The sequence below is a fragment of the Panonychus citri genome, unplaced genomic scaffold (assembly GCF_014898815.1).
Source record: "Panonychus citri isolate SS breed McGregor unplaced genomic scaffold, ASM1489881v1 Contig00077, whole genome shotgun sequence".
NCBI classification, from domain to species: domain Eukaryota; kingdom Metazoa; phylum Arthropoda; class Arachnida; order Trombidiformes; family Tetranychidae; genus Panonychus; species Panonychus citri.
Window position 1 is genome coordinate 651,684 of NW_026515482.1, and position 27,804 is coordinate 679,487.

The 27,804-nt window shown below is 30.8% G+C and overlaps 2 protein-coding genes across 8 annotated transcripts in view; one reads left to right on the top strand and one right to left on the bottom strand.

Moving 5' to 3' along the window:
* Positions 1-325: 325 nt before the first annotated feature.
* On the top strand, positions 326-6,590 carry LOC128386960 (tyrosine aminotransferase-like). 2 transcript variants are annotated; one of them, XM_053346086.1, is made up of 7 exons: positions 326-788; positions 1,444-1,747; positions 1,831-2,003; positions 4,108-4,541; positions 5,126-5,195; positions 5,379-5,591; positions 5,767-6,590. In XM_053346086.1, exons 2-7 carry the CDS (start codon positions 1,615-1,617, stop codon positions 6,166-6,168), a joined length of 1,425 nt encoding a protein of 474 aa, XP_053202061.1. In that variant the 5' UTR covers positions 326-788; positions 1,444-1,614; the 3' UTR covers positions 6,169-6,590. The 2 variants fall into 2 exon arrangements, with proteins under 2 accessions (XP_053202061.1, XP_053202060.1); XM_053346085.1 differs by lacking the exon at positions 326-788 and having other exon boundaries at positions 1,090-1,747.
* Positions 6,591-7,003: 413 nt separating this feature from the next.
* LOC128386958 (nephrin-like) overlaps positions 7,004-27,804 on the bottom strand; it is a 45,449-nt gene continuing 24,648 nt past the window's right edge. The window contains exons 10-15 of one of the 6 annotated variants that reach the window (XR_008324946.1): positions 22,938-23,333; positions 21,045-21,216; positions 20,771-20,844; positions 17,801-17,922; positions 17,162-17,429; positions 7,004-7,275 (exon numbers count right to left, since the gene is read on the bottom strand). Coding sequence is in view for 3 of the 6 variants with exons in the window: in XM_053346081.1 (XP_053202056.1) it covers positions 12,243-12,314; positions 17,801-17,922; positions 20,771-20,844; positions 21,045-21,216; positions 22,938-23,333 (836 nt within the window). In the remaining 3 variants the exon portion in view is untranslated. Of the gene's footprint in view, positions 7,276-11,975; positions 12,315-13,647; positions 13,932-17,161; positions 17,430-17,800; positions 17,923-20,770; positions 20,845-21,044; positions 21,217-22,937; positions 23,334-27,804 lie in introns of those variants that run through there. The other 5 variants (XR_008324947.1, XR_008324948.1, XM_053346082.1 and 2 more) reach the window with 5 other exon arrangements.

Consider the following 27,804-nt stretch of genomic DNA (forward strand, 5'->3'; position numbering starts at 1 on the left):
AAAAGAGACTAATTTTCTCGGTGAGAAAAGTAGAAAGAGAAAAAGAAAGAAAAAGGAAACGGAAATGCGTACATATTTAAAAGAAGGGGAAACCAACATGAGGGATCGAAAACAAAGAAAAGGGGATTAGTTGTGTTTTTCCCCTTTCGTCAATTCTTTTCTTCCCCTTTTACCATTCAAAATGTGCGCATTTCCGTTTCCTGTTGGAAGAACAAAAATGTTAACAGTTGACAGAGCGCAGAATCAGAGTCTCTCTTCGTCATTTTGGCAAAAGGTAATCATGTTTTTCCCTTTGGTAGTTTCATCCCACTTTCTGTTCTGTGAAGCGCCTCGACCATTTTCCTCTGTCTTTCACTTTTTCTCTCTTTCTTTTTCTCCTTTTCACTGTCTTTTTTCTCTTCTCTTTCTGTCTCGCTCTCAGTTTCTCTGTCTCATTTTTTCTTCTCTCTTTCTATTCTCTTCTCTGTCTACTAATTTTATTTCATGTTTCTTTCTCTTTCATCATCTTCATGTCTTCATCATCATCATCATCCTCTTCTTCTTCTTCTTCTCTCTCTCTCTCTCTCTGGTTCATCATTGTCTCTATTCAGCATTAGCATCACCAGAATATTCAACTTTCTCATGCATGGATATTTATTATACCGTTTGTTTAATCTATTTACTCCTTTATTTTTACTATTCTATTGTATTAGGCATTCGATGACGCCATTGCCGAATTGGACACACTTAATGAAGACTCTTATAAAGATAGTACGCTCATAATGCAGCTCCTCAGAGATAATCTTACGGTAGGTTTGCGTTTGAGAGAGAAAAAGAATAATGAAAATGAATGATAACAAAAATTACGATGATGAGGATTATCTTGATTTTTTAAAGATAATAATTGGAAAACAATAATACTCATGAGCATCATCATTCTGTTGGAATCGATCTTATTATTATTATCAAATCAACTAATTCCTTTTTATTTTTATTTTCATTTTCTCTTTCTCGTTCTCTCTTCTTACATCATCCTTTTTACTCTCTCACACACTCACTCACACTGTCGCTAATCCACTCACTTCTTAATTCAAATAATCTCTCTGCCTCCCTCCCTATCTTCCTTTTCCTCTCCCTCTCCCTCTTTCTCTCTCACATCTTAATTCAAACGGTCTCTCCCTTCCTCCCTCCCTCCACTCATCTTTGTCATCTTAATCTTCTTCATTATCAATATCATCCCCTCCTCATCATCTCATCAATTTACTATTAAAAAAAATCATTTTCACCTTATTAATACAAAAACAATATGATGATTACCTGTTCAATTGACCGATAATTTCTCTTAATTAATTTCTTCTTTTCTCCAATCACTAATTAACAATCAACTTCCCAAGAGATTTAATTAACTTATTAATTGTCAACAACTCGAATTGATTTTTATTTTATTTTTTCTTCCAATTCCAGTGCAATCGAAAACCATAAAAATAGAAGTTAAAAAGTTTCTCCAATTTTGTTTCCATTGTAAAACTTATTCTTGGATTTTAATTGTGTTTACAATTTAATTGTTTTCATCGTCCAACCGAACCAAAAGAAAAACAATTAATAAGGAATCGAAACAATTAAACTAATGTGACAATGAAAAGTGAAAGACAGTGGGACATTAAAGTATCACATTATGCTTTGAATACAATTAATCCGATTCGTCAGGTATTGGAAAACCTAAATGCTTCACCTAATCCGAACAAAAAGTTAATCCCACTTTCAATTGGTAAGTTTTATTACTTAATCTATTTAATGAATGAAAAGATTTAAAACTTTCACAATAACTAATTAACACAAACAATTAACAAGGTGATCCAACGGTTTTTGGTAATTTGGAGCCAAATAACATTATCCTTGAGGCGATGATTGAAAGTATCCAGAGTAACAAGTTCAATGGATATTTACCTTCCAATGGCGTTGAATCAGCACGTCAAGCGATTGCTGAGTATTCATCAACCTCTAACGTTCAAGTAGATCCAAAGGTGAGAATTTAGTTACAATTAAGTTTACTAATTAACCCAATTAACTTTTTTTTCTAGTAATATGGTTAATCATTTACCTTTTCATTATTTATTCATCGTTACCTTTTCTCTCTCTCTCTTTCTCTGCAAACATTTTAAGGCAATTTTCACTCTGCGGGTAATTTAATTACGATTGTTAATTGAGACAATAGCAATTAAGGCCCATGTAAACCACCCGTGTCTCCCTCGCACCCGTTTTAACGCTAATTTGCCACTCTCTCTCTCTCTCTCTCTCTCTCTCTCTCTCTCTCTCTCTCTCTCTTCATTCATCTTCTGAATATTTCATGAATGAACAATGAACTCGAATGAAAACTTTTCTCCATTAACAATTATATTCCATTAGTAATTTCAACTTACACTCGTGAACAATTTATCAACAATCAGTCAATTTTTACGATGATTTATTTAGACAATTAATTATTTTAACGCTTTACTTGGTAATTTAATTTCTCATCCACTTTTACAATCAAATTGCAATTAAAAGTCAAACAACAAGCAACATGTAGTTTAATCAACAATTTAAATACAATTGACCTTCAGACTAACAAACTTTTTTTGACTAAAACATTTTAAATTTGAAATAATTAACTTTTATCATTATTAGATACTTAGTTTAATCATTATCTTATCAATCAGTTGATCAATATGATTAATGAAGTGTAGTATTTGATTTAGTTGTTATCGTTAATTGTTGCTCATGGTTATCAATTGCTTTTGAAAAAATCTTCCCTGATTGTTGACCATGACCAATTTCAATATTTTAATTAAATTTGATTTGTTTCTTACTTTGCCTTTTTGTCGTTAATTGTTTGCAATTAATTTTGAATGTCATTGTAATAGTTTTTTGCTTCAACATCATTTGAATTGTTTATTAACAAAAAATAAGATTTGTAGTTGATTAATTGTTTCCGATACTTAACAACTTATCATCCAATTAATTTCAATCTCAATTTGTAGGTTTTGATTAATTTGCTTTTTCGTCATGTTAACAATTAACAAAGTGTGACAATTTATTAATTGTTGATCTGTGATTTTATTTTGTACTTTTAATTGGAAAGTAAAAAATTTCCGTGTTTTCCAATAATCCGATTTGTCTTTTACTTAATTCACTTAATCTGATAATTAATTCAATGTTTTTACCATGAAAATGATTTTGATCAGTTTGAAAAACTATTTCATTGATTAACTTGATCATTTGTATCTCTGTGCTCATCATTATTACAAAACTTGATAACAATTTGTTGATCAAGGTAGTTTAATTTAAATCCTTGCCATTTACCTGTGATTTAAATTGGGTCAAGATTTTGATTATATTTGATCAACTGTTACCATTGACTTTCACCAATTGATTGAAATTTATGACTTTTTTTGATTGTTTGTCTTAAGTTTCAACAATTTACTTAAATCATTTACTATTAAACAAATCTACCTAATATTGATTAACTTATTGAAGTTGATTGTATCCAACTGATTAGTTAATTGGGGAAGAAAAATATTTGGATGAGACTCTTAATTGTTGTTATCATAATATGATGATGACGATGATTATGTGATTGTTGAGACAATTTATGTAACAATTAGATTACGTTTTCAAGGATAGAGAGAGAGAGATGATGATGATGGAAAACAAAAAGTTTAAGTGATTAAGAACGAAATTACAATTGATCACTTTGATTGATTGTTAACTGATTACAATGGATAAGTAATTTGCAAACGCAATTTGCTAATTGTTGCCATGATTTTTGAACGATAAATTTATCATTAAAATCTAAGGTATATCCATGATTTTTTTACCTTCAATTGTTTCATATTGGATGATTGATTATAATCAATAATCAACTGATTATAAACTTTGAATCTTAAGACGAAAAATAAAGTTATTACTAAATTAACGATATAATAATCATAATTATCAATATCAAATGTTTCCCATTTCAAGTGGTCTTCGTCATTAAGATAAAACCATGATGACGGTGATACTAATGAATTAACCAATTGAACTTGATCTTTGCACTAACTTTGTGATTTTTTAATTGATTGACCTTTTTTTCTGAAACTTTTTCAGGATGTAATCATAACGAGTGGCTGTTCTCATGCACTGGAAATGGCCATCAATGTCCTCGCCGAACCAGGTAAAAACATCTTACTCCCAAGACCAGGTTTCCCTTTATATCAAACCCTTTGCGGTGGCCTGGGCATTGGAATGAAATTTTATAACCTAAATGCTGAAAACGATTGGGAAATTGATTTGGATCATTTGGAATCACAGATTGACCCATCAACCGTTGCAATAGTTTACAATAATCCCTCTAATCCATGTGGATCGGTTTACCCATCAAATCATATAAGAAGTTTCCTAAAAATCTGTGAGAAATACAAGATTCCCGTTATTGCCGATGAAATTTACGAGCATCTAGTTTTTCCTGGACACAAATTCATCCCTTTAGCATCACTCACTCAAGAAGTTCCTATCTTATCATGCAGAGGGACAACAAAAAGGTAAGACACCAAAAAAAGTTCCATAGTAACATTAGGATCCAATAGATGGACCCACTCAACTGTTAATTGTGATTATTGCAACATAACAATTTACTAATGAAATTCAGATGATCAGCTGATATTTTTTGCACCTCTTTCAGTATTAATTGATTGTTGCAATACCAAATCACGAGTAAAAACTTGAAATTTAATCACGGGAATCTCAATTTTTGTTTACTCATTCACTTAACTTTTCGTTGTTATATTTTTTTTGATACAATTTACTAATCTGATTACATGGGGATAAGAATCAACCTCATCTTGATTATCTCACCTAATTAATTTATGATGATTGATCCCAAAAGTATTAGATTTTCATGTGAGATAAAAAAATCATGAATACTATTTAATAAACTATTAAGATAATGATGGTAATCATAATTCAATAAGTGATTAAAAAGTTAATCGAAAATGACAAGAACTTTTTTTCCAAATTTTCTCCCCATGGAGATTCAGATGAAACTCATGGTATTTTTTTTCAAATCTTTTGTTTTTCTAATTTCGTTTCTTCTCTCTCTCTCTCTCTATTTGTATAATGTTTCTAGATTCATGGTTCCTGGTTATCGTTGTGGTTGGATAATCATTCACGATAAACAAGAACGATTTGGAAATTCTGTAAGTGAATGAATAACATTTGAAAAGGAAAACTGAAGAAGCATAAAACTTTTAAATTGTCTGTCTCATGAAGAAGAAAAATTTGCATGAAAATACAACATCCAAAATAGATACAATGTATTCCCTTGTTGATGATCAAATTAATTGAAAGCAAAAAACAATTTCCACTCTTTTAATCTACAGATTCGAAAGGGATTGAACAATCTAACTCATCGGATTGTTGGTGCAAATTCAATTGTTCAAGGAGCTTTACCCAAGATACTCAGAGACACTCCTGCCAGTTTCTTTGAAGATTGTATATCCTTAATCCAAGCCAATGCTAAAATATGTTTCTCAATAGTCTCCCGAATCCCTGGATTAACCCCAATCATGCCCGCCGGTGCCATGTACATAATGGTTAGTAATCGATCTTTTTGTCCTTTTTCATTCAATCGTCATACTGCTTACACTTTAAGTTTCTATGTGTGCGTGTGTGTATGTTCTGTGTGCTGATCTTTTTGTCTCTCTGTGTGTGAGTGTAATTGTTTTAAGTTTATAATTAAAATTCCCTTTGCACGAAAAAAATAATTAGATTGGATTAGATATAAACTATTTTCCTGGTATCACTAGTGACCTACATTTTGTTGAACGTTTGATGTCCGAGGAATCGATATTTGTCCTGCCTGGTAAAATTTTCGGTGTAAATGGTTATGTTCGAGTTGTTCTAACTGTACCAACGGATCTTGTTATCGAAGCCTGTACTCGATTAGAAAGTTTTTGCCTTCGAAATGCTGTTTTACCAACACTAAAGCACCAAAACAACATAAACACAGCAAACAACAACAACAACAACAATAATAATAATAATCTTAACAACAATCAACAACCACAAATAACAACAACAACACCACAACCACCAACACAAACCACTCTGACAACTAAAACATTACCAAATATCCAATTGAATCTCAGAGAGTCGGTAAAAGTAGATTAACTAATTGTGTTATTTTCATCAAGCATCCATCCAAATCCTCTTTATAATAAAAAAGCGCAATACTAAATTTAACCTTTGACCTTGACCCAGCAATTACAATAGCGACACGGAAGGTCAAACAAAAATTTTAACTTAATTGTATCACTTACCTTTTTTTTCAAAACTTGTAAATTGAATCAATTGAAATGTTAACCTTACGGTTTAATTACCTTATTATTTTCTGTGGGTTCAAAGGGATTTTTTTTAAATCAGAAAATATTTTATCATGTAAATCAGTTTCTAGTTTAAATTATCTTGTTGATAATTACTATTTTATGATAAAGATCGAGATTCTAAATGAATGATCAACTTATGTATGTTAATCATTAAACTGAATTGATGTTTTAATTGTTGAATGAATAAAAAATTCTCAAATTATATAATCAATACCCTTTTACTTTCATGATTTTGAAATGTTCAAAACTCTGATTTTATTTATTTTTTACTTGATTGTTATTTCCTGTCAATAGGAAACTCGGGGCAACAAATAAATTACAACTCAATTTACCCACTAATCAGTTGATTTCTGATCATGTTAACCAAATTTTCATTTCTAACATCCTGCTGAAGATATTCAACTTTTCACTATTCACCCTCGGGGTATTTATCATCACTTTTGAACCAATTTACTCTTACAGTTGAACAAGGTTAATGTGAGAATTATCTACATGAACAAAATTCATGTTCACCAGAATTCATGTATTAAATTTTGAATATCATCTCGCAATAACATCTCACTTGTAGTACCATGAAATTTGATCAGAATTGGAAATAATCATGAAAATGTTGAAATGTTTTTCTTCACAATGAAAAGTAGGAAAAAGTTTCTTTTTTATTTCATCTCAAGGCAACAGTTATAATCATCTATTAGGTGTTATATTAACAGTAACAATTAACACAATTAACAACCAGCAAGAGGAAAAAAAATACAATTAACAGTTAATCATGAATATCCTTAGTGTAAGGCTGGATTTATATGAATATCAAATCGTTGATTGTGATGATTAATTAAACATTGCTCATGTAAGGCATTGTCATCATTTCAATTGCTGGTTCCGCTGAGATTATCTGTTGATGATGGATGAGAAAAAAAATTGTAATTAGAGTTTAAATCACCCAAGTGATTAGAATTGAAAGTAATTAAATTATCACAGGAATTAGATGAAACTGATTTTGGTGAATCACCAAACCCATTGAGAGTAACAATCAACAAACTAGTAATCAACTCAACTTGAAACCAAAGGTTAAATTCATGTCATGAAAATTGGAGTCATTTTCATCTTTCCCCTTGGATTTCAAAGAGGAAGATATCCAATGACCATTGTCCACTATTGTCCAGCTGACAATTTAATATACTATCAACTTGAAGATAATATTTCATCTTCAATTGAGTCAATTCAAAAGATCATTTTTTTTCTTCATCTTCTTCATCTTCTTCAATTCAATCAATTTAAGATTAAATTTTGTGAATAACATTTATTATCAATTGAAATGACGATCATGATCACCATGAAAATAAACTTCATGTTGATACAAATTATCATTAATCTAATACAAGTTCAAATATATATTATCATGAAGATGATAATCTTAATCAAAATAACATAAATATTGATACAATTAACTCAGAACAAAAACTTAGTATCGACAATAACAATCAGAGGACAAGGAATAAAAATAAAAATATCACCGAAAAGTTATCATTAGATGTATATTTATATTCATCTTCATCTTTCAGAACTTTTTTACTTATGCAAGAGTGAATGAGGATAACCATGATGATAATAGAGAGAGAGAAAGACCTTTCATCATCAGTCATCCAATGAATAGACTCAGATGATGAACTTACTAAGATTAATGTTACACCAAATCTATTGACTGATTCACAATTCTGAGAATCAGAAGATGATATCAAACATTAATATCATCTCAACACCAGTTATCATTATTATCAACATTGATAATATTATCATCTTTATCATGTACGAGTTAACATAACCTTCAATGGATCAACTTTTTTTTTCTAGTTGTTAAATGTTAACCAGAATCATGATGATGAAAAAATCACCAGGAATCATTTCCAGTTTTTTTTCCCGTTACTATTTTGCTTCATTTCATCACAACTATTATATTATCATCATCATCACCTTATCATATCAAACTCAATGAAATAACCTGATAATCATTTAATATATTAACTCACTCACTTATCATCTCTCATCATCATCGTTTTTATTTTTCTCTCCTACTCTTTGTCATCATCTTTATCCTGTGTTTACCTTGAAGATATTTATTATTTTTTCATCTCATTTTTCATCACAATCAAGATAATTTGATAATTCTCAAAGGATCATTTCATGTTAATCATTACCTGGTGTTAGAAATTGATAATCATCATCATTATCATCATGAGGAAGTGAAGGTGGATCATGATAAATATTTTGTTACTTTTTTTTACAGGTAAATAACTCATGTTGATCATCAGTATGATGATAATGATGTTGTTTACCAATTTCTGTGATACTTTTATCTTCTGGCAATTAACCATTGATTGTACAATCAAACTGACAATCAAAACAAATTATCTTCAATTATAATCCATTGATTTTGAACAATAAACACACACAACAACTACAATTAAGTAAACATTATTCACTAATCAACTGATTTTTATATATTATTAATAATATGATACATTGAAAGCTGAAACTTAGGGAAAAAGAAATGATAACATTTTCAAAATCGATTAGAAATAAATATTTATTTCATCTTATTAGAAGTTAACTGTAACTGAATTAATCTTTCATCATGATAAGATGCTGAACCGATGAAGATAAAGTTCTCATGTTGGGTTTATCTTACCATCGATCCAATCAGACCATTTACCTGAGTGGGTAATGTTATTATCCCCATCGGATCCTTCAATTATCATTATTAATTTAATCTTAATCTTTTCAAGGTTTTTCATTGCAATTTTCTCATTGATTTAATCATAGAAAGTGAAAAATTACTAATCCCTATCTCATTGGAGAACGATGGATTTTCATGATAAAGTTGAGAACTTTTTTTCTGAGGTTGAAAAAAAGAATCGGTTTCCCTTTATTTCCTTAGTGTTTTCCTCTCATCACCGAGATAATCATCATATTTTCTTGATACAATTGATGTTAAACGGAAGTGTAACTACAATCATATATCATGAAGAAGAAGAAGCAAAAAAACATCTACAACGTTAAGGTTCATTGAACGGAAGCGGAAAAGAGGAGAGGATCAGAATGAAGCAAAAGTTTTATCGTCTTCAAGTTTTTTCAAGCATCTTCACAATGAGATAATTTGAACTGGGGGAAAGTGAGATGATGAGAAAATTGTTGATAATGATTTTGATAATAATACTAATGTTAATTATGATGGTGATGATGATGATGAGGATGATTGTTATCCTGAATCCAGATGAAGATTTGTTGTCGCTTTTTCAGAGCCGTAATGAACTTGTCCTGAATTCTCAATGAAAAAAAAAAGTAAATTCTTGAAGATAAGTGATGATCATGATGATACAACTACACATACAAGAAGATGAGGGATAAAAGTAGAGAAAAAAAGAGATGATTGAAAACAAAGAGACAAGAGAGAAAAGGTGATGATAATAATGAAGAAAATGATGATGAGAGAGAAGCAGAGATGATAAGTTTGTCTTCTTTCACCAAGAGAAGACGTGAAGTGAATTCATGATGATTTAACAACCTGAAGAAAACATAAACTATTTCTTTCATTTTTTTCGGTGCTAATTCATTTCTTTTTTTTTACCTTCTTATTGATGGAAATACAAACAAACTGTTCCATGAAGATAAATTTCTTCAGAATAATCAACATGTTCAATATACTCTATTTTCATCATGTCTTGAGCGAAAATTGAGAAAAAAATTCATCATATTTACACGTTAATCAATTCTCACTTGACATTTGCTACTTTATCAGGTTTTCTATCGATTCAGTTGAACAAATTTACAGAATAAAAAGAAAACAATAACATGAGTTAATAATCTAAATCTTCAAGGTAATGCAAAGTGTGGAGGAGTTTGAGAGAGTAAGAATGAAATTCAAAATCAAATGGAATATAAGTCATGATAATACTAAATGAAGAATCGAAAGTTTCGATCTAAACTTGATCGTGGTGAACGAAATCGTGAAGAACAATTTCTTAATATTAAAAAGTGAACAAACAATACAATAAGATTTTTATTAGTTTTATTAGAGACAAAAAATCAAAGAAAAATGATCTTGTCGACTAGATAAGTTTATAAGAATTACGGTCGAAAGGATTGACATAAACTAATTAAAACTCGAGTTACTATTACTATGAGGAAAAATATTCTCAACGATAAAAAAGACTATTGATACAGATGAGACTTAATTAAAATCCAACTATCCTAATTGATAAGTAAATTAACAAACGATCACAAGTTAATTTTTCATTCGAATTGATTTACTTATTTTCACAGGTGAATACAATTTCCTTGTTGTTTAGAGCATAATCTACGTGGATAGTTTTCGACGTTTGATATAAAAAGGATGAGCTTTAAACGACTCGTAATCATTTCCATTAATTATTTCAATCATTCGTTTTAGAATCAAACCAATTTTTTCAATTTGGTTTACCTGTTCAACAACAATCAAAATTTCTTTTAAACTCTTTACGTTTGGATAAAGTTATTATTCTTGCTTATCAATAACAAATCATGAAAATGAATTTCCAGTTTCTCCAAACTTTTGTATTAACAGTTCTGTCATCATTCATTGGAATATCTGTACGTGCCGTTCAAATTGCTCATCCTTTAACAATTCGCAGTCTTTCGAGAACACAACGGCAATTAATTCCGGGTAGTCCAGGAAGCACACCAGGAGCAGTGACTGATGCTAATGGTGTTGTGCTTTACCCAATAGTCCCTGTTACTCCTCCTAATATTCCCCTTTCATCCAAATGATATTCAACATGAAAAACTCATCAGATGATGTGAAATAATAGTAATATGTACTTCTATTAATAATAATAATTCTACTCTATTAGTTTTATAACATTTATCATTATTTCCAATACTCTCTATGCAATTTATCGCGACTTTTTCCTTTTCATTTCTCACCTTTCTTCTCTTTCGTTCTGAAAGGAGGATGGTCGCCGAAATTTAGTTTTGAGTTAAGAGTTGAAACTTTTTGTATTTGTAGGGCCACAAATATGAAGTCCAAATATATTTATTTTTTCTGATCTGATCAGTAGTTTTCGAGAAAATCGAGTTCGAAGTTAAAACTTCAGGTCACTTTTTCTCAGCAACGATGAGTTTTTAGATCGTGAAATTTTTATTTTATCGACAACTTTTGTTTTGGTAAAAAAATATCCAAAGTGCTCCGGCCACAATTCCGTTGTATTTAAATAAATGGACGGAGATTAGTCCCAAGTATCGAGAATGATCTGAAACTTATTTTTGAGACTATCCTAGTATGGTCTAACATCGTGGATCGAGCACTTTTTTCATTTGATCAATAGTTTTACCGGAATGAGAGAGTGGCCTTTGATTTTCAAGGGCTAATATCTCCGAAACTAAAATACTTGGAGATGTCTAAATAAGTCAAATCGCCGTCATTCAACCAAGACTATCAGATGGGATAGCTTTTTGGCCTTAAAATACAGTCACTTTTGCTATAAATAGTTCGACAATGTTTGATGAAATAATATTTCATTCGAGCAAGCATAAAAACATTTGGATGTTCATAACTTGAGTTTAGTATAACTTTTAATTAACTTTAGTTTCAGCTAGACCATCACTTTTTAAGGCTTTTAAAATCTTTTGATAAGAGCTCAGTTATTGAGAATTATCTTCATAAAAATTCATAAAAATCTCGCGTCATGTTTTTTGAATTCATGCCTACTGTTATTCAGCTACTTGAGATATTTTTCAATATAAAAATTTGAAATTTTTTTCTTCATTTCCGTTTGGTTTTTCCTTCCGAGAGACTTTGTATGTTTATACTTTTATTGGATAACCTCAAGATGAGAAAGTTTTTGATACTCTGCTCATTACTTCATCTTCATCACCGTCACACCATTGAGTCATTTTCTAGGGTAAAAGAGAAAAGAGAATCAAATCATTGGAACCATATTGAATCTTCTCATGAGGTCGCGTGCTAATGGTGTTCAGGTTTTCGTTTAGATTCTACTTGTATTTATTGAGCATCTTCAGAAAATAACATGATGCCGGAAATAAAGATAAGTCAGAACGGTGAGTACATGGCAACACGAAAAGGTAAAGTTTCAACTCTCATTACTTCCCGAAGGAGAGAGAGAAATAAAATAAGACTAGAGAAAAATTCTAAAACTCTTAATGGATCATAAAGATGCTTTTTCTTTAATGGGAAATCATATATTTAACCCAAACATCTAAGAATGATAATTTTAGTAGCCTGACCTCTCATCTATTCAATCATCACCTCACAAATATTATTTGTCTTATCAATAAAAATCACCAGCATCAGCATAGATATTCACATGGTAATACTATTTATGACCAATGGTCATTAGTAAACTGTTCATGTCGTAGATTCTGATCTTTGGTCGATTTCGTAGAAGGGAAAAAAGTGATAGGAAAGAAAAATTATTCCAATATCATATTTCTAACGTTTTCTCTTCCTTTTTCCGGTTCAATGAATTCTCAGAATTGGAATCAGATGAAACATGATGAAAAAAAGTACAACATTGAGAAAACATGATGAACAGTAAAAACAGATAATCAATTATTACCATTATCAGACAAATGTTCAGGATCCATTGAGTAACATTAAATATCATTTTCTCAGCAATAATAATATCTGCCAGTTAATTGTTACAATAAATAATCACAATCAAAAACCAAAATCAAAGGTAAAAAAAGTGTTACTATTAATATTTTCATGTAACTCTATCAATGTGTCAAACATTACAGACCAAGTTACAATACTAACTGACCAGAGTCCATTCAGCTATATGCATGTAATAGATTCTGTCAATGAAGATCAAATAAAAAAAGAAGCAAATAATCTCGAACTTGAAAGATTAGAACTTTTCTTTGCCTTAACTGTATTAAAGTCCTTTGGTCACTTGACTTTTTTTCGCTGGAAATTGAATTACAATCACTTTCAACTAAATAATAAACTGGTTAATTTAATCTAGAGGAAATAATTTCTTCACAATCAGTGTAAAAAACGATCAAAGATAAACAACATTTTCTTTGGACACTTGACCAGCATTAAAAGCAGAAAATTCAACTCACAAATTTGATATTGATTTCAAAACTTATATATATCAAAGTGATTATATCGAAACTTAAAAACACTTATCGTTATCATTATATCGTTCTAGAAATTATCACAGTCTCAATTCACCATGAGAAGAAAAAAAATGAAATAGAAAACAATTGGATAACAATTCTACCAACTTTTTTTCCTCAAAATACTTAATAAAATGAATCATTTTCATTTGGATGGACAATAAAAACTGACCAATGGTATAACGATAATCGTAATAAATTGTTTATATTAATTCATAACTTATTGTTATCTTCATCAAGAATTACTAGAATAGTATGTTACTTATGTGTCCAGAAGATTGACCAGGAAAGAAAATGACAGAGAAAATCGGGATTGAATCATAACTTTGAAACTTTTTTTTCGTTCCATGATATTCATTGTAATTAATTGTTCTGGAAAAAATAATAATAAATAAATTGAAAATATTTTTCAACTATTGGTTAAATTGTAAGTTGGGTAAATAATTGTTTTCACCATGAATGTCAACAATGAAAAATAATCCGGTTTCAGTATATTTATCATAATGTTCAATCTATTCATCATCATCATCATGGTATAAATTCATGATGAATGCCTACTAGACAAGAAACAAGAGGAAAACATGAGAACATGATAAATTCATTTCATCATAATTTTGCCCCTTTTTGTTGAATTAGAAACAAAAAAAAAGTTTGTTGCGAAATTTGAAAAAGTAACAAAAGCAAAAAAGTTCACGATAATCTGAATTCTATTAATGATTCATGTTAATCCTTGGAAATTTTGTTTCAGGGAGAGAAAAGTTTATGATTAGAAACCAAGTTGAAATTCATATTAAGAAAATATTATGAAATGGTAAGGAATAAAAAAGCATTCACTTTGGATGAACTTTATTCACTTTAATGTGAACCAAATTTCATGAAATTTTCAGAATTTTTCAAATTTTTTTCTTCACTCTTTTCTATTCAACTTAACCAACAAAAGATAATCTTCTTATTCATCAGATAGAGAAATGAATTTAGTTGTTCAATATACATGTAATGATATAATCATGTGATAACTGTCACCAGGTAAATTTGTATCATTGAGATTATCAGTTTGCATCAATGAATTAATTTCAATCGTAATTTGAATAAAACTTAAGCAGGTAAAACTGATCATAATTGATAATTCAAGTCGCTTGAGATTTCAAATTTCTCATCCAAAGTTGTTGATATTATTACAAGAGGTAAATATTAATGTTATATTTATATCTGAAGTCATCGTTGGTGAAAAGTGATAATATTTCATCAGATATTATTGTGATAGTCTATGTTTACATGGCCTACAATCAGAATAACAAGAAGCTTTTTGTGAACATGATGTTTCCCATGGTAAGAATGATAAATGTTCAGAATATTGAGTTGAAAGAAAATCATTTCAAACAAAAATTCAAGAAGTTGATCTTAATTGATGTAAATTCGTGTAAATTTAGATAATATTGGCTCTCAGTGCGATTTCAACTGAATGAAAGTTTCCTGAGGAGCAATTCAGTTACATCTTTTTCCACCAAGAACTAGTTGATTTCTTTGATAAAATTCTGATCAATTGACTTAGTAGTATGGAATGATTAATGCAAATCGTTAATAAATGAACTGAAATGATGAAATTCTGGTAAAATTTTAAAAATAATGTTTAATTAATTCTTGATGAGACTCTTGATTGTTCTGTGAAATTAGTCGATGATAATTGAACCTCCATTTGCATCTTGACAGTAGACTAGAAGATTTAATTTTTTCAAGTGTATATTCATAGTGAATCATGATGATCATCATGAAGATAAACTACTAATATAATAATCTAATCAACGAAATATTTTGAAATGAATCTTCTTCAAAGTGTAATCTTTATTTAGATTCAGTTGAGATTGAATCATCTTGGCTCAGTCATAATTAATCAATTGATTAGTATCATTAGAAAAAAAGCTGAAAGATACTCAAAGAGTAAACTATTTCATGAGATAGTCTTCCATGAGTCTTCATAATGGATAAGTAATTATATCTCATCAAAATTCAATTTCATTACATATAAATCAAAGATGAGATATTGACTTCACTTACAAGTGAAATAAATACAAACTTATATTTATGTAATCAGATTAAAGCGATAGTCAGAAAGTGATATTGATTCATTTCTGAACAATATTTCATCCAGAATCCATGTTAACTATGTTTGCCTTTTATTATGAGAACTCAGTTATTATCATAATTGCTTATTAACTATCATCCTCATCATCATGATGAATGTAATGATTTTTTTATGGTTGAATATATAATTAGCTTAGGAAAACAATTAGCTTTCATGAATTAAGATGGAAACATAATAACAAAATAATATTAACCTCAAGGTGAAGATATTGAAGATGATCAGAAAAAGTGGAAAATATCAATATCATATTCATGGAATAAGATATTTCAACATTTCCCTTGGATTTTGGGTGAGGAAATCTCTCTCTCATTTGCTCACTGAGATCATTACCTCGATCTTTACATGAATTATTATTACACTGAACTTTCATGATATACATTATTGGGAAAATGAATATTTATAAACATATATTGGAAAAACAAAAATGACCCCAGGGCATGAAAAAATAATATTAATGCATTCAATCAATTTCCTGATATCTAAATAACATTAAAGGTCTACAAGGCAAAACTGTTGATGAAAATGTTTATCCATTTCTCCAAATATATATTACCATGAATGCATTTTAATAGCAGTTATCATGTTATCTCATCATGATCATCATCTTAATGATGTCATTTGGAATGTTTTTATGCAGAGAAAAAAAAGTTCATCTAAAATTGGCAAGTTGGATGATGGAGATGATAATATCTTCTTAAAAGATTGATAATCGATCAGGATGAAAATTGGAGAGAGAGAGAGAAGAAGAAGAAGAAGCTGATTAAAACCAGTTAGCCTCGAAATAGTTTATCTCATGAAGATGAAGAGCAAGAAAAAAAAGTTCTGAATAATGATGACCTTTTTTCTTCATGAACTCAAGGTCAATTTTATTATCACTTTTTTCTCACATCATGAAAACCTTTTTCATTGCATTTACTCCGATAATGATGTGGTGAAAGTGATCGTAAAGGCCATAGAGATGAATAAACAGTCTTGGGGGAGGAAAAAGACATTGATGCATAAAATAAGGTTACTTCACTTTCTCCACCTTCACCTTTATCTTTTCATCATCCTCATCATCTCTATCATCAAGGTAATCACCAGTATCATCATCATCATCACTCACAGAGACCCTTTTGATCCATTAGATAAAAAGGTAAAGATCGAAGGTAATAACAAGGAGACAAAATAAGTTCCAAGGTAGAGAAAAAAATTTTTCTGATCAGATGATTCTCTCTTTTTTTTCCTCTGTGGAGTTTTTTTTATTTCTATTCCTACTAAAATTCTGCTAACTACAAGCTCACTGAGTTTCTTTTAGAACTCTGAACTTTATTTGCCTTCATTTTTTTTACTCCATCATGTTGCTTGAATATTTAATATTTTCCATCATGATTATGAGAGAAGAAGAGGAATCATGATAATTCTTATCCTTTCACTCTTTTTTGACAGAAAGATGAAGATATGAAAAGTGAAAACTCACCAGGAATCACAACTTAAGTCATTCTCATGCTTTACCAATGGAAATTGTGAATAAAGTTCTGAGTAAAAGAAAGTAAATTCTTTCAACTTTTCCCTTTTCTTTTTATCTTCTCTTTATATCATTTACAAAGCAATACAATTGTAAATCGTCCATGAGAATCATCTTTGAGATCATGAATGAATTGAATATAATCATGAGAAGACTGAAACCAGGTCAAGAATTTCTCACTCTTTCACCGATAATTCAATAAGAAATTTTCTTTGACAATCTGATGGTGAAAAAAAAGTGAATAGGAAAAAAAATGTAATGAACATGATGATATTTCTGTCAACAATTATTAAGTAATGAAACGTGTTAGTCATCATCTTCATCTATTAAGTTCATGATGATAAAATGAATAATATAAAAGCATCATGATGACTATCGGTTAAAATGAGAGAGCAAGAAGAAAAAAACTCTTGAGAAATGAATGAAGATAAAAAAAGTTCTGACTCAGTAACCTCTTCTGATGAGTTTCATTATCAACAAGTTGGGTTAATACAGTGATAACAATCATCATCAAGGATTGTACTCAAAAGTTCCTGGAATATCATGGAAAAGTATCAATATGAAAAGATGAACAAAAGTGCAATTACTTACTGAATTATATGGAATCCTTTTCAGCGGAATCGCCATTGAATCACCTTCTTTACAGGAGATATAAATTGCTCGGCGGTCATTCTTACTTTCGAGATTGGCCCAGAATGTTTCAGTCTCGAAATCTGAACATTTCAGTTGTTCACCAATATAACGATCATGGAAAAGATGTTTAAGAGATTAAAGAAAAAGAAAAGCAATATTAGTTAAAAAGAAAATGATTTTTGTTTCCAAATAAAGAAAAGTAAATGAAAATTTTGCCGCAAGAGAAAATAAATAGACTCAGAGAATCAGAACTTTTTCTTGATCAAAATCAGAATTATTATCATCGGATTGAAACCAATCTACTTATATATTAATATATAAACAAGTCTCTAAATTAGAACAGAGAATGAACATTTTGATGAAATAAAAGAGAAGATGATTGAATTAGGTTATATTCCAAATGGGAGATGATGACGAGCAGAAGAAAATGATCAGGAAAAAGTTCTATGTATTGTTAGGGAATATTATCTGAGAAAATTTGAACAAATAGAAATATATTTTCATCATGAAAGATGAGACAAAAGAAGTTGAAAGTTCTTGAAACTCAGAGAGAAAATCTAATGTAAACAAGATTGCGATGAGGAACTTTGTCTACAACCAGAGAGAGAGAGAGAGAGAGAGAGAGAGAGAGAGAGAGAGAGAGAGAGAGAGAGAGAGAGAGAGATGAGTATCACCATGAGAGCTTGAAAGTAGTAAATAAGACCAATGAAAGAATTGAAGTTAAATTGAAACTATTTTAAAGCTAAAATTCACAAGATGATGAAGATAATCTTCAAGATGAAATGGAAAGTCAAAACAATGGATAAGATATCAAGGGATTTCAAGAGGAGTTCATGAAAATAAAGGTAAGCAAAGATTCAGTTTTGTCGTGTACATGGATGAAACTATTGTCATCATCAGAATCATGAGCATCATCTTAAGTGTATTTTCAGAGGCAAAAAATGTCAATATATTGTTTTATTTTACCTAAAGAATAATATTGTTATCTATTGACATTATTATCTACGAAGATTGTGTAATAAAGTTGCATGGTTGAGGATTCTAAGGGTGGGAGGTGAATGGAAATACTTGCAATGCAAAAATAAATAGGATCATCAGAGAGTGAGAGGAATAAGCATTTGTTGATATTTATTATTGTAACTATTTCATGGTAGATTTATCTGATTAGTGAATTCTGTATTCAGATAGTTTTCCATCATCATGATAATTTTGAATCATCATCATAATGGGAAAACCAAAGGAATCAAATTGCTTTTTTATTATTTGCCAAAGTGAAAGTAAAAATAATTGCAATGAGAAAAACAAAACAGTGATTGACAATCAATCAAACTGAATTAATGTTGACATTGATGGCATGAATCTTCATGATGGTGGTAAACAAAATTCAAGGAGATAAATGAATGATTCTGGTAAATTCAACTCTCTTTCTCTCTCTCTTTCTCCTTCATCTTTCACCAATTTGATCTTCATCTTAACAAAGGTATTTGATAAATCAAAGTGCAATGATAATATAATTTAATATTATTATTAAATCATCTCACAGCTCATGAAGTGAGAATAAGAGTGAGAGAGTGAAAGTGAATTAGAAAAGAGAGAGAAAAAATCATGAATGAAAAAATTCTTGGAACAATTTTTTTCCTTTTTACATCATCTATTACCTATTAATAGCAGAGAGTATACTTGCTATTATATTCAGCATGATAATCATGATGGAATGGTAGTACAACAGATTATTCAATTAGGGATGAAGAGGAAATCAATTTTAATTTTAAATCAGGTAAATACTTTGGAATAGGTTGTCATGGTGATGGGGAGAATTCAGGATGAAGATGAAAATCTATGGATGGATAGATGGCGAAATTGATCATCAACATCCAAAGAAGATGATTAAGGCAAAGTGTATTTACTTTTTTTTGTTTTCCATGAAATTCAAGCTTAAAACACTTTTCTATTCACTCTACTACATGATGATCATCATCATTATCTTGCTGAAAATCATGAGAAGCAAGATGATGAAAAGTTAAGCCTCAAAATGGGCAGATGATGATAATGATGATCATTTTCAAGCCATTCACACTCTTGGTACATTTGCTCGGCTCCTGATTTCATAAGGCTGTCAAAATGATAATATATTTAAATGATACTTGATAATGTACAATAAAACATACACACACACATAACCTGAAAACTGAACGGGAAGAGATGAAGGTGATAACATAACTGAAGGGGTGAAAGGTAAAGGGTGGTTTTGCCTGGTATAGTGAAAGGGTTGAAAGTGGGTTGGCTGTTTTCTCCCCATGCATTTGCATTCGTAGCTGTAAAAAAAGCATAATAGCAACAATAAAAGTGACACAAAGCATCAGCACATTATCATCACTCTTTCAGCTGCCTGAATATCAATGAAATATATATTAAACATCATGGAACATGTATCATGATATCATAATGTTCAGAAATGAATGTAAAAAGATGGAGATTCAAGCAGAGAATTGAACTTTTTTCTTCTTCTTCTTTCTTTAAATGATGATGAAGATGAAGATGAGGATGTAACAAAGTACATTCTTGCAAGTCAAAAGGTTATGGATATCATGATATTGTAATATATTAAATATAATGTAATATCTTTATGGTTTTGATTTAATAATAATGGTGGTGAAAGATGATGCATAAGAAACAAAAGGAAACTCAAACTGAGACTCATGATGATGATGATAATTCTGATAATAAGACAGAAAAGAGTAAGTGAAGACACTAAATGGACCCAAACTTTAGCTAACTAACGAGTTCGAAGATACAACTAAGGAAATGTACAGAGAAAGTCTAATCTATAAGAACATGTTTTTTACCAAAGAAAAAAAAACCAAGAGATTAACATGATATTAGATCATTATTATGATTACGTCGATTTAATAATCGACTAATACTAACCTATGCTTGTTCGTGGTAATGGGATAATGTCCGGACTTTTGGCTTCGAGATTCAATTGAGAGGGTGAACGTTTGCTAAAGGATAGAATTGGAATGAGAATTTAGATAATTACAAGATTAAGATTGTATTATTATGATGAGAAATCAAAGGCGTTTGTAGGTCAATATTTTTGTTCTAGTCGAGTGTTTTTGTGTTCTACCAATCGTTTGATCTGTTTATATCTTTTTCTTTGGGGAAAAATTTCGCATCCTAATGGCATTTGTTGTTTACTTACAATGAAGGGGAATATGTATTAATATCCATTTCTGGTTTGGGTAATAATTTGGTTGATCTTGATCGTCTTTTCAATATTATCACAATCAATAAGCTTGAAATGATGACCAGGACAAAGGTAATAGTGACCATGGAGGATGAGGACATTGTACTATTATTTTTTGATCCTTTTTCTTTCAAGTATTTGGTCGTTATCATGATAACCATAAACAGGCAATAAGTAAAAACATCAAATGATAATGATGATTATGAGAGACAAGCGATTAAACGTTGTGATGAAATGTGATCCAGGAAGAGAAAAGAAAGAAAGAGAAAGATGGAGATAATAAATAAGAAAAAGTTTCATGACATTCTTTCATCTTCTATCAGATGAAAGTAAATTTAATCCAAAAGGATGTGTAAAAAGGGTGCAAGAGGAAAAGGAAAGGATGATGATGAACCGGAAGAAGATGGTTAGCAAAGTGAAAGAAAAGGAGGGAAGATGATGAGTTAAGGTGATGATAATGATGATGATGAGTCGAGTAAGGAAAAGGTCAGAATAAAAAGGGAAATGATTGGGAAAACAGAGAGAAAGACTGAGAAAATGATTAAGGGAAATGAAAACGATGATATAACTGAAGATGATAAAGAATCAAGCCTAAAGCTGATCACCTTCATCACCATTATGATGATCATCATGAGAAAATGAAGACATTATTAGCAACCTTTCTCACTCTATTAGGTTTTCTGTTATTCTCAATCATCTCTTTCACTTTAACAAAGATTGAGCTCTGATGATGTTACCTCATCATCAACAAGGACACGTTGATGATGATACTGATGATGATTCTGTTGTCTTGCTGTTTATTTGTCAAGTTACGTTGTTATTATTATGTTTACTATTACAAAATAAATGAAGTTATCTGTTTACTCTGAGATTTTTTCCCTCTTCCTTTGCCTGTGGTTAATATAACAATCTATACACAGAAAACATCCTCAATATCGTGAGTGGGTGGTGGTTGTGTTCGCGGGAGTGATTTAATAAAAACATGAAGATGTTCAGTTATGTGTCAGACTAGAAGATCGAGAGAAAAAAAGTATTGAAAGAGAGAAAGAAATGACCAACTAGAAAGAAAAGGTGATCCAATAGCAAAGCGAAAATATGTCAACTTAGAGAGAAGATGAAAAAAAATTCGAATATTTGTTCGTCATTACAAGTCAATCTTCGAGGATTTTGAACTTATACTTGGGTAAGAAAATATGTTCTTAAAGGCTAAACAACTCAACCTTCCATTTTCAAACCATGATTCTTATTTTCTCAGGATAAAGTCTCTTGTTTTCGAACAGATTAAAAATTATTCTTTCTGAGGAAAGAAAAAATTTCAAAAGGAAACTCTGATGGAAAATGATGTTTTCTTATAGACAGAAGAGGATATGATGAAGGAGAGATGATGAAAAGGAAGAGAAAAACATTAGAGATTTAGGACTATTGTTTCAAAGCATTTCAGCTGAAGGATTAGAAGTGTCTCTCAATGAGAATAAGTGAAAGTGAATTGGTTACTATCATCATGATCATGAGAAGATGAAAAAAAAGGAAACGAAGGAAGATGATTCAGGAAAGTACAGTTAGCAAAAGAGAGAGAGAGAGAGGAGAAATTGTGAGAGTGAATAACAAAAATTGACACGGAAAAAAGTATCCAAAGGGATAGAAAAAGGATGAGGATGCCTTGAGCTTGGAAGATGTAGGGAAATGTTGATGATGGAAAATGATGAGATAAGGGAGAGATAGAAAAAGGTTTAGGAAGAAAAGTTTCCTCTCTCTTCTTCCTGTATCATCATTATCATTCCTATGATGATACAACAAATGCATTATTGTTATTATCATTATCATTAAGCATTAGATTTAATAACAAACCTAATGGAAGTTGTTTTGTTGTTTGTTTGGTTCCTTCTAACTCGAAACTTTTACCACTTTTACCCTTTATATTGGATGAATAGACGATGAAAGTGTAAAATTCTGATGGAATCAGATTATCGATGAAAAGACAAATAGGCGTTGATGAAGATGATGAAGTTGGCGGTGAAGATGAAGATGATAATGATGAGGGAGGAGGTGAAGGAAGTAAAGTTGATAATGTTAATTCACTTGAAGTTACATTGGCTATCACATTAAAATCACTTTTGTCACCTTTGTAAACTTCAAGGTGAATCTTTTGAGTTAATCCACCATCGTAACCAGGATCACAGCAGATTTTCATGGTTGTATCATTGATCTCGTACTTTTTGCAGCGATTGGGTGAATCTGGACGATCTGATATAATTAAAGGTAAGAGAGAGGGAGAGAAACAAAATACAATTGAGTTAATTAACGTGCTAAAGATAAAAATAACACCTAATTACTGATAAATTATCCATGTTAGTTAATTATCTATCGCAATGATATTTTTAATCAATTTATTTTCACGAGATTTACAATGATAATTAATGATGCAATAAATTACTGTTCAATCAATTGCTTAAGGAAATTTCTTCAACTTGATTGATGAGTTTTAATTGTTCACTCAATTGTTAACTCGATTCTATTAATTGTTAGGCAGAATTTTATTTTTCTAATGATAAGACAATCAATTTGAGAATAACATTTCATGATGATTCTGCCTTACAGAATTGAGGACAATTTTCCAAATATAAAATGAAACTCATGAAATTATTTATATTCATCATCTTGACTATATAATTATTAACATGAAAAATGAATAAATATAACTTCATCATCTTTTATATTGAGATACAATGAATAATTAAGTTGTGAAAGTTAAACAGTTATATCAATGAATTGGTAAGTAAGTTTATGATTATTATCAACATGATGAATGAGGATTCTAATGAAATTGTATCAAAACTTGATGAAAACTTTTGATTAACTTTTATTCTGATGATCAACATAATCATTCAACTAAAGTCTCGGTTTCAGTTGACTCAAATACTGAGCAATTTAAATTAAGCATTAAATTTGATTGAGAAAGGTTATTTCATTTATTCTGTTGGTTTAATAATCAATTATCCCAATTAGTTTGTTGATTTCTGAATTATTATGGATGAAGTGAAAGGTGAACTTCAGGGTGATCAAGGTAAACACTTTAGTGAATAAACTTTATCGGCATTAGCCAATTGATTTTAACTAAAGTTATCGATTCAGAAGAAGAGACTGCCTTTCACAATTCAATCTGTTACAAATTCTTTTAGGATCTTTCCAAAATACTAATATTAATTTAACTCACAAGGTAAATTTTATTATAAACTTAAAGGTTTATTAACTGTATTAATTAAAGTTAACAGTATGAAGATTAAACGGGAATTAATTGTAAATTGATTCGATCATCTTTTATATCGAAAATCGAATAATCGAAATTTGAATTTTCTAAAGAGAACAATTAATCTGATTGGTCGATTAACCATTTGTCTAAAGACAACGATTTTCTATTGTCTCCTTAGTAGACATTAGTCTAGATTAAAATAAATATTAACCATTTTCTCAAGAGAGTTAACTTGTCAGTCAGACGATGATGATTAACATCTTTAACTTCAATTGTGAACAATAGTTAATCTTAAACAAAGTGAAAATTAAATGAGTAATTAAGTTAATTGTGAACAAAATTAATAAAACAAATAAATTTAAGCCTTGAGGTAATCCAAATATAAAGTTAAATGGTTCCAACGGGTAACTCAGTTTTCTACCCTTCACTTCCGTGGTTCTTGATTAAGACTCCTTGGTTGGACCATTTTGATTTGATCTCTTGGAATAGCTCGAGGTCGATCGGCTTGAACCGTGAAATGTAAGTCTCTTGATCTTTCTCTTGAATTATGATGATCTCTATGAACATTAACCGGAGGTAATGATGTATCCATATTCTCATCTACAAGATGAATCTCAAAAGATTGTGTTGTCTGAGGTACAGGCATTTCAGATGCGGGTTGACAACAACGATGATTGAATTGAGGTTTACCTCTTGATCTATCGGGACCATAATAAGCCCAATTGTCAGGCCATTCGGCTTCATGAGATTGAACTCTTTCAGAATAGATTTTGAATAACCTTGAGACAAATGAATTGCTACATGTTGATGTTACATTCGCATAATGTATTCCATCTCCTATTTGATCTACTTTCTCTTCGATCTCTTTCCAATAGGACATGTACAATTGCATCGCTATTATGGCCTCAACGGCAGGTGAATGAGGTCTATTTTCCACAGTATATCCTCCGAATACCAAAAAGGCAATGAGAGTTAATGAACAAGCACTTTCATTAAATGGAGAAAATATTTGTGTTATCTCTCTCATCTTTGACTTTAGCAATTCAATTTCACATGACTCAAGTCCAATTGATTTTAACATGTTAATTATTCCAGCACCAACAATTACTTTAGCACAAGCAAGATATTGGATCACCTGATCTCTTATCGATGGTAAAGTTTTACTCAATCTAATATCAGATTTCTTGAGACCATGATAATGTGAGTCCATATAGTTAATGTTATTGTGTCTAACTAGAGTTTCGTAAACTATTTGTTGAAACCCATTAACAATAACGATCCAAACTGGTCTTGGCATGAGCTTATTAGTATAACTGTTCCGTTCGATTCGGATTTCATTAACACGACAAAAGGCCATGTGAACACAGAAAGTTAACAGAGGATTAGGATGAAGCTTTGATTGTTGTTCGATCCTTGAGGAAATTGCTTCACTTAAAGGAGGAAGTTGAATCCTTGTGACACGTTGATACAATTCAGTTGCTTCTCTTTGTTTCTCATCTTTTCTTTGCTGTTTCCAATCAGACTGATGTCTTGATTTGGATGATGATGAGGTTGATGATGAAGAGGAAACTGATGATTTATCGTCGGGAACACCACGAAAACTTGGAAATTCATCACAAATTGAGGTTAACACTGAGTTTCTCTCGTTTACGTCAAGCAAGGTGAATGGATCGATCCTAATAAAGGCAAGTCCATTAGCGACATTATCTGGAGATACATTTACTTTAGTGAAACCTTTAGGTGCTCTTGGTTTTCCTTTAGCAAGTTTAGCCCATTCAGGTGAAGCTCTTATGAGATAAGCGGGTACTGTATATTTGCTTACGATTGTCGCTGGTCTTATATATTGACCTGGTTCCGCTCTTTTACCTATGACTGGGTCAAATCCAAGGTCTTGGAGATATTGTTCACCTTCATATATTGGAGCGTGTGGATCACAAACTCTTTTTAAAACTGACCAATAACATGTTCCCATGTTAGCGTAAGTTCTAATAGCGTTTGGTGTAAGTAATGGATCATTTGGTGACTTTTCTTTTATCACATCATATTGAGCCCATTTCTCATGAATTCCACCCATCTTTCTTCTTGAGAATCATAAGAAACAATTCGTTGGGTTATCGCTGTTTGTATATGAGAGGGTAAAACTGATTGTAATCGTCTTGGGGCTTTAGCCAATTCATGACGAGTTGGTCCGGGAACGAAAGTTTCACCAAGTTGGACCTCAAACTCTTCAACAAATAGTCCATATCGACATTTCATTTCGTGAGGTAGAAACTCTTTAGGAGGAAATCCTTTCTTACAGAGATTCCGTCGACAGATAAAAGTTGAACTGTTGTAAATTTGAGTCGTTTGATCTTCAGGAATTGGACCAAATTTTGGGAAATCGTCTTGAGGCGCGTATTTAACGGCACAACCGGGAATAACACACAAGAATTTATCCTCGGAATCGGGTTTAATAAGATTCAAAATCTTAATGAGATTGATGAGCCATTGAACACACGAATAACAATACCATTTGTTACACTCTAAACATTGTCTTGGGTTGAGTGAAATGTGTTCACACAATGTACATTTAATTGTGTTATGAATTCGATTTATTCCTGATTGAATAACATTGGCTCTAGTTAAACCTCTAGAAATGGTTGGTAAGTCTATTTCAAACACTTGAGGGTCATGAACAAGATTGAGATAAATTTTCTCTTTAATCAAGTTATCGAAAATTTTTCTTTTCTTTTCAAACTCATCGGCTTTAGCCTTGACTTGTTCACGAATTTCGAAGTATTTTTCCTTTTGGAGATAATCTGGTAATTCACCAGGTAATGGAGCCGGATACTCGTGTAATGGCCAAGCGTAATCGTCAGGTCCTGGGTATTTACCTTTAGGTACATCATGAAGTTGAGTCGGTCGACGTTTCCATGTACTTGATGATGGTTGTTCAGGAACCTTAAACTCTGGCTCAGTTGGAGTAACTTCAATGTCCATGAAGACATCATTTACACTATCATATTCACTTATTTCATTTCCTTGATCATCGGTCATAACGATAACAGTTGAATAAGTATCTTTAGATGTACCAGGTTCATTAGAACTTTTAACACGAGTTGGTGTTGGTTCAGTTACTTTCTTTTGTTTACCTTTATCAACTTTAGGTTGTTTAGACAACTCAGGTAATTGAAACGCTGATACTGGTTGATAGACACGATGTCGTTTCACATATTCACATGGAGTTGAATTGTTCTTAAGAGCATCTTGATTGATAGTAATGTTAATTGATGAATCACTTGAACTTGGTTGATTAGAGTCAATAGAAGTGTTTGCTGTGGTTGGTGTCGATTCATCACTTGGAACTTTTCCACTTTCCTTAGTCTTTTCAGGGGAAACAGGATTCGATGAATCAGAATCATCAAGTCGAAGTTTCTTCGTAACTGAAGTCAATGATGATTGTGAACCTTCATTAGATGAATCGGG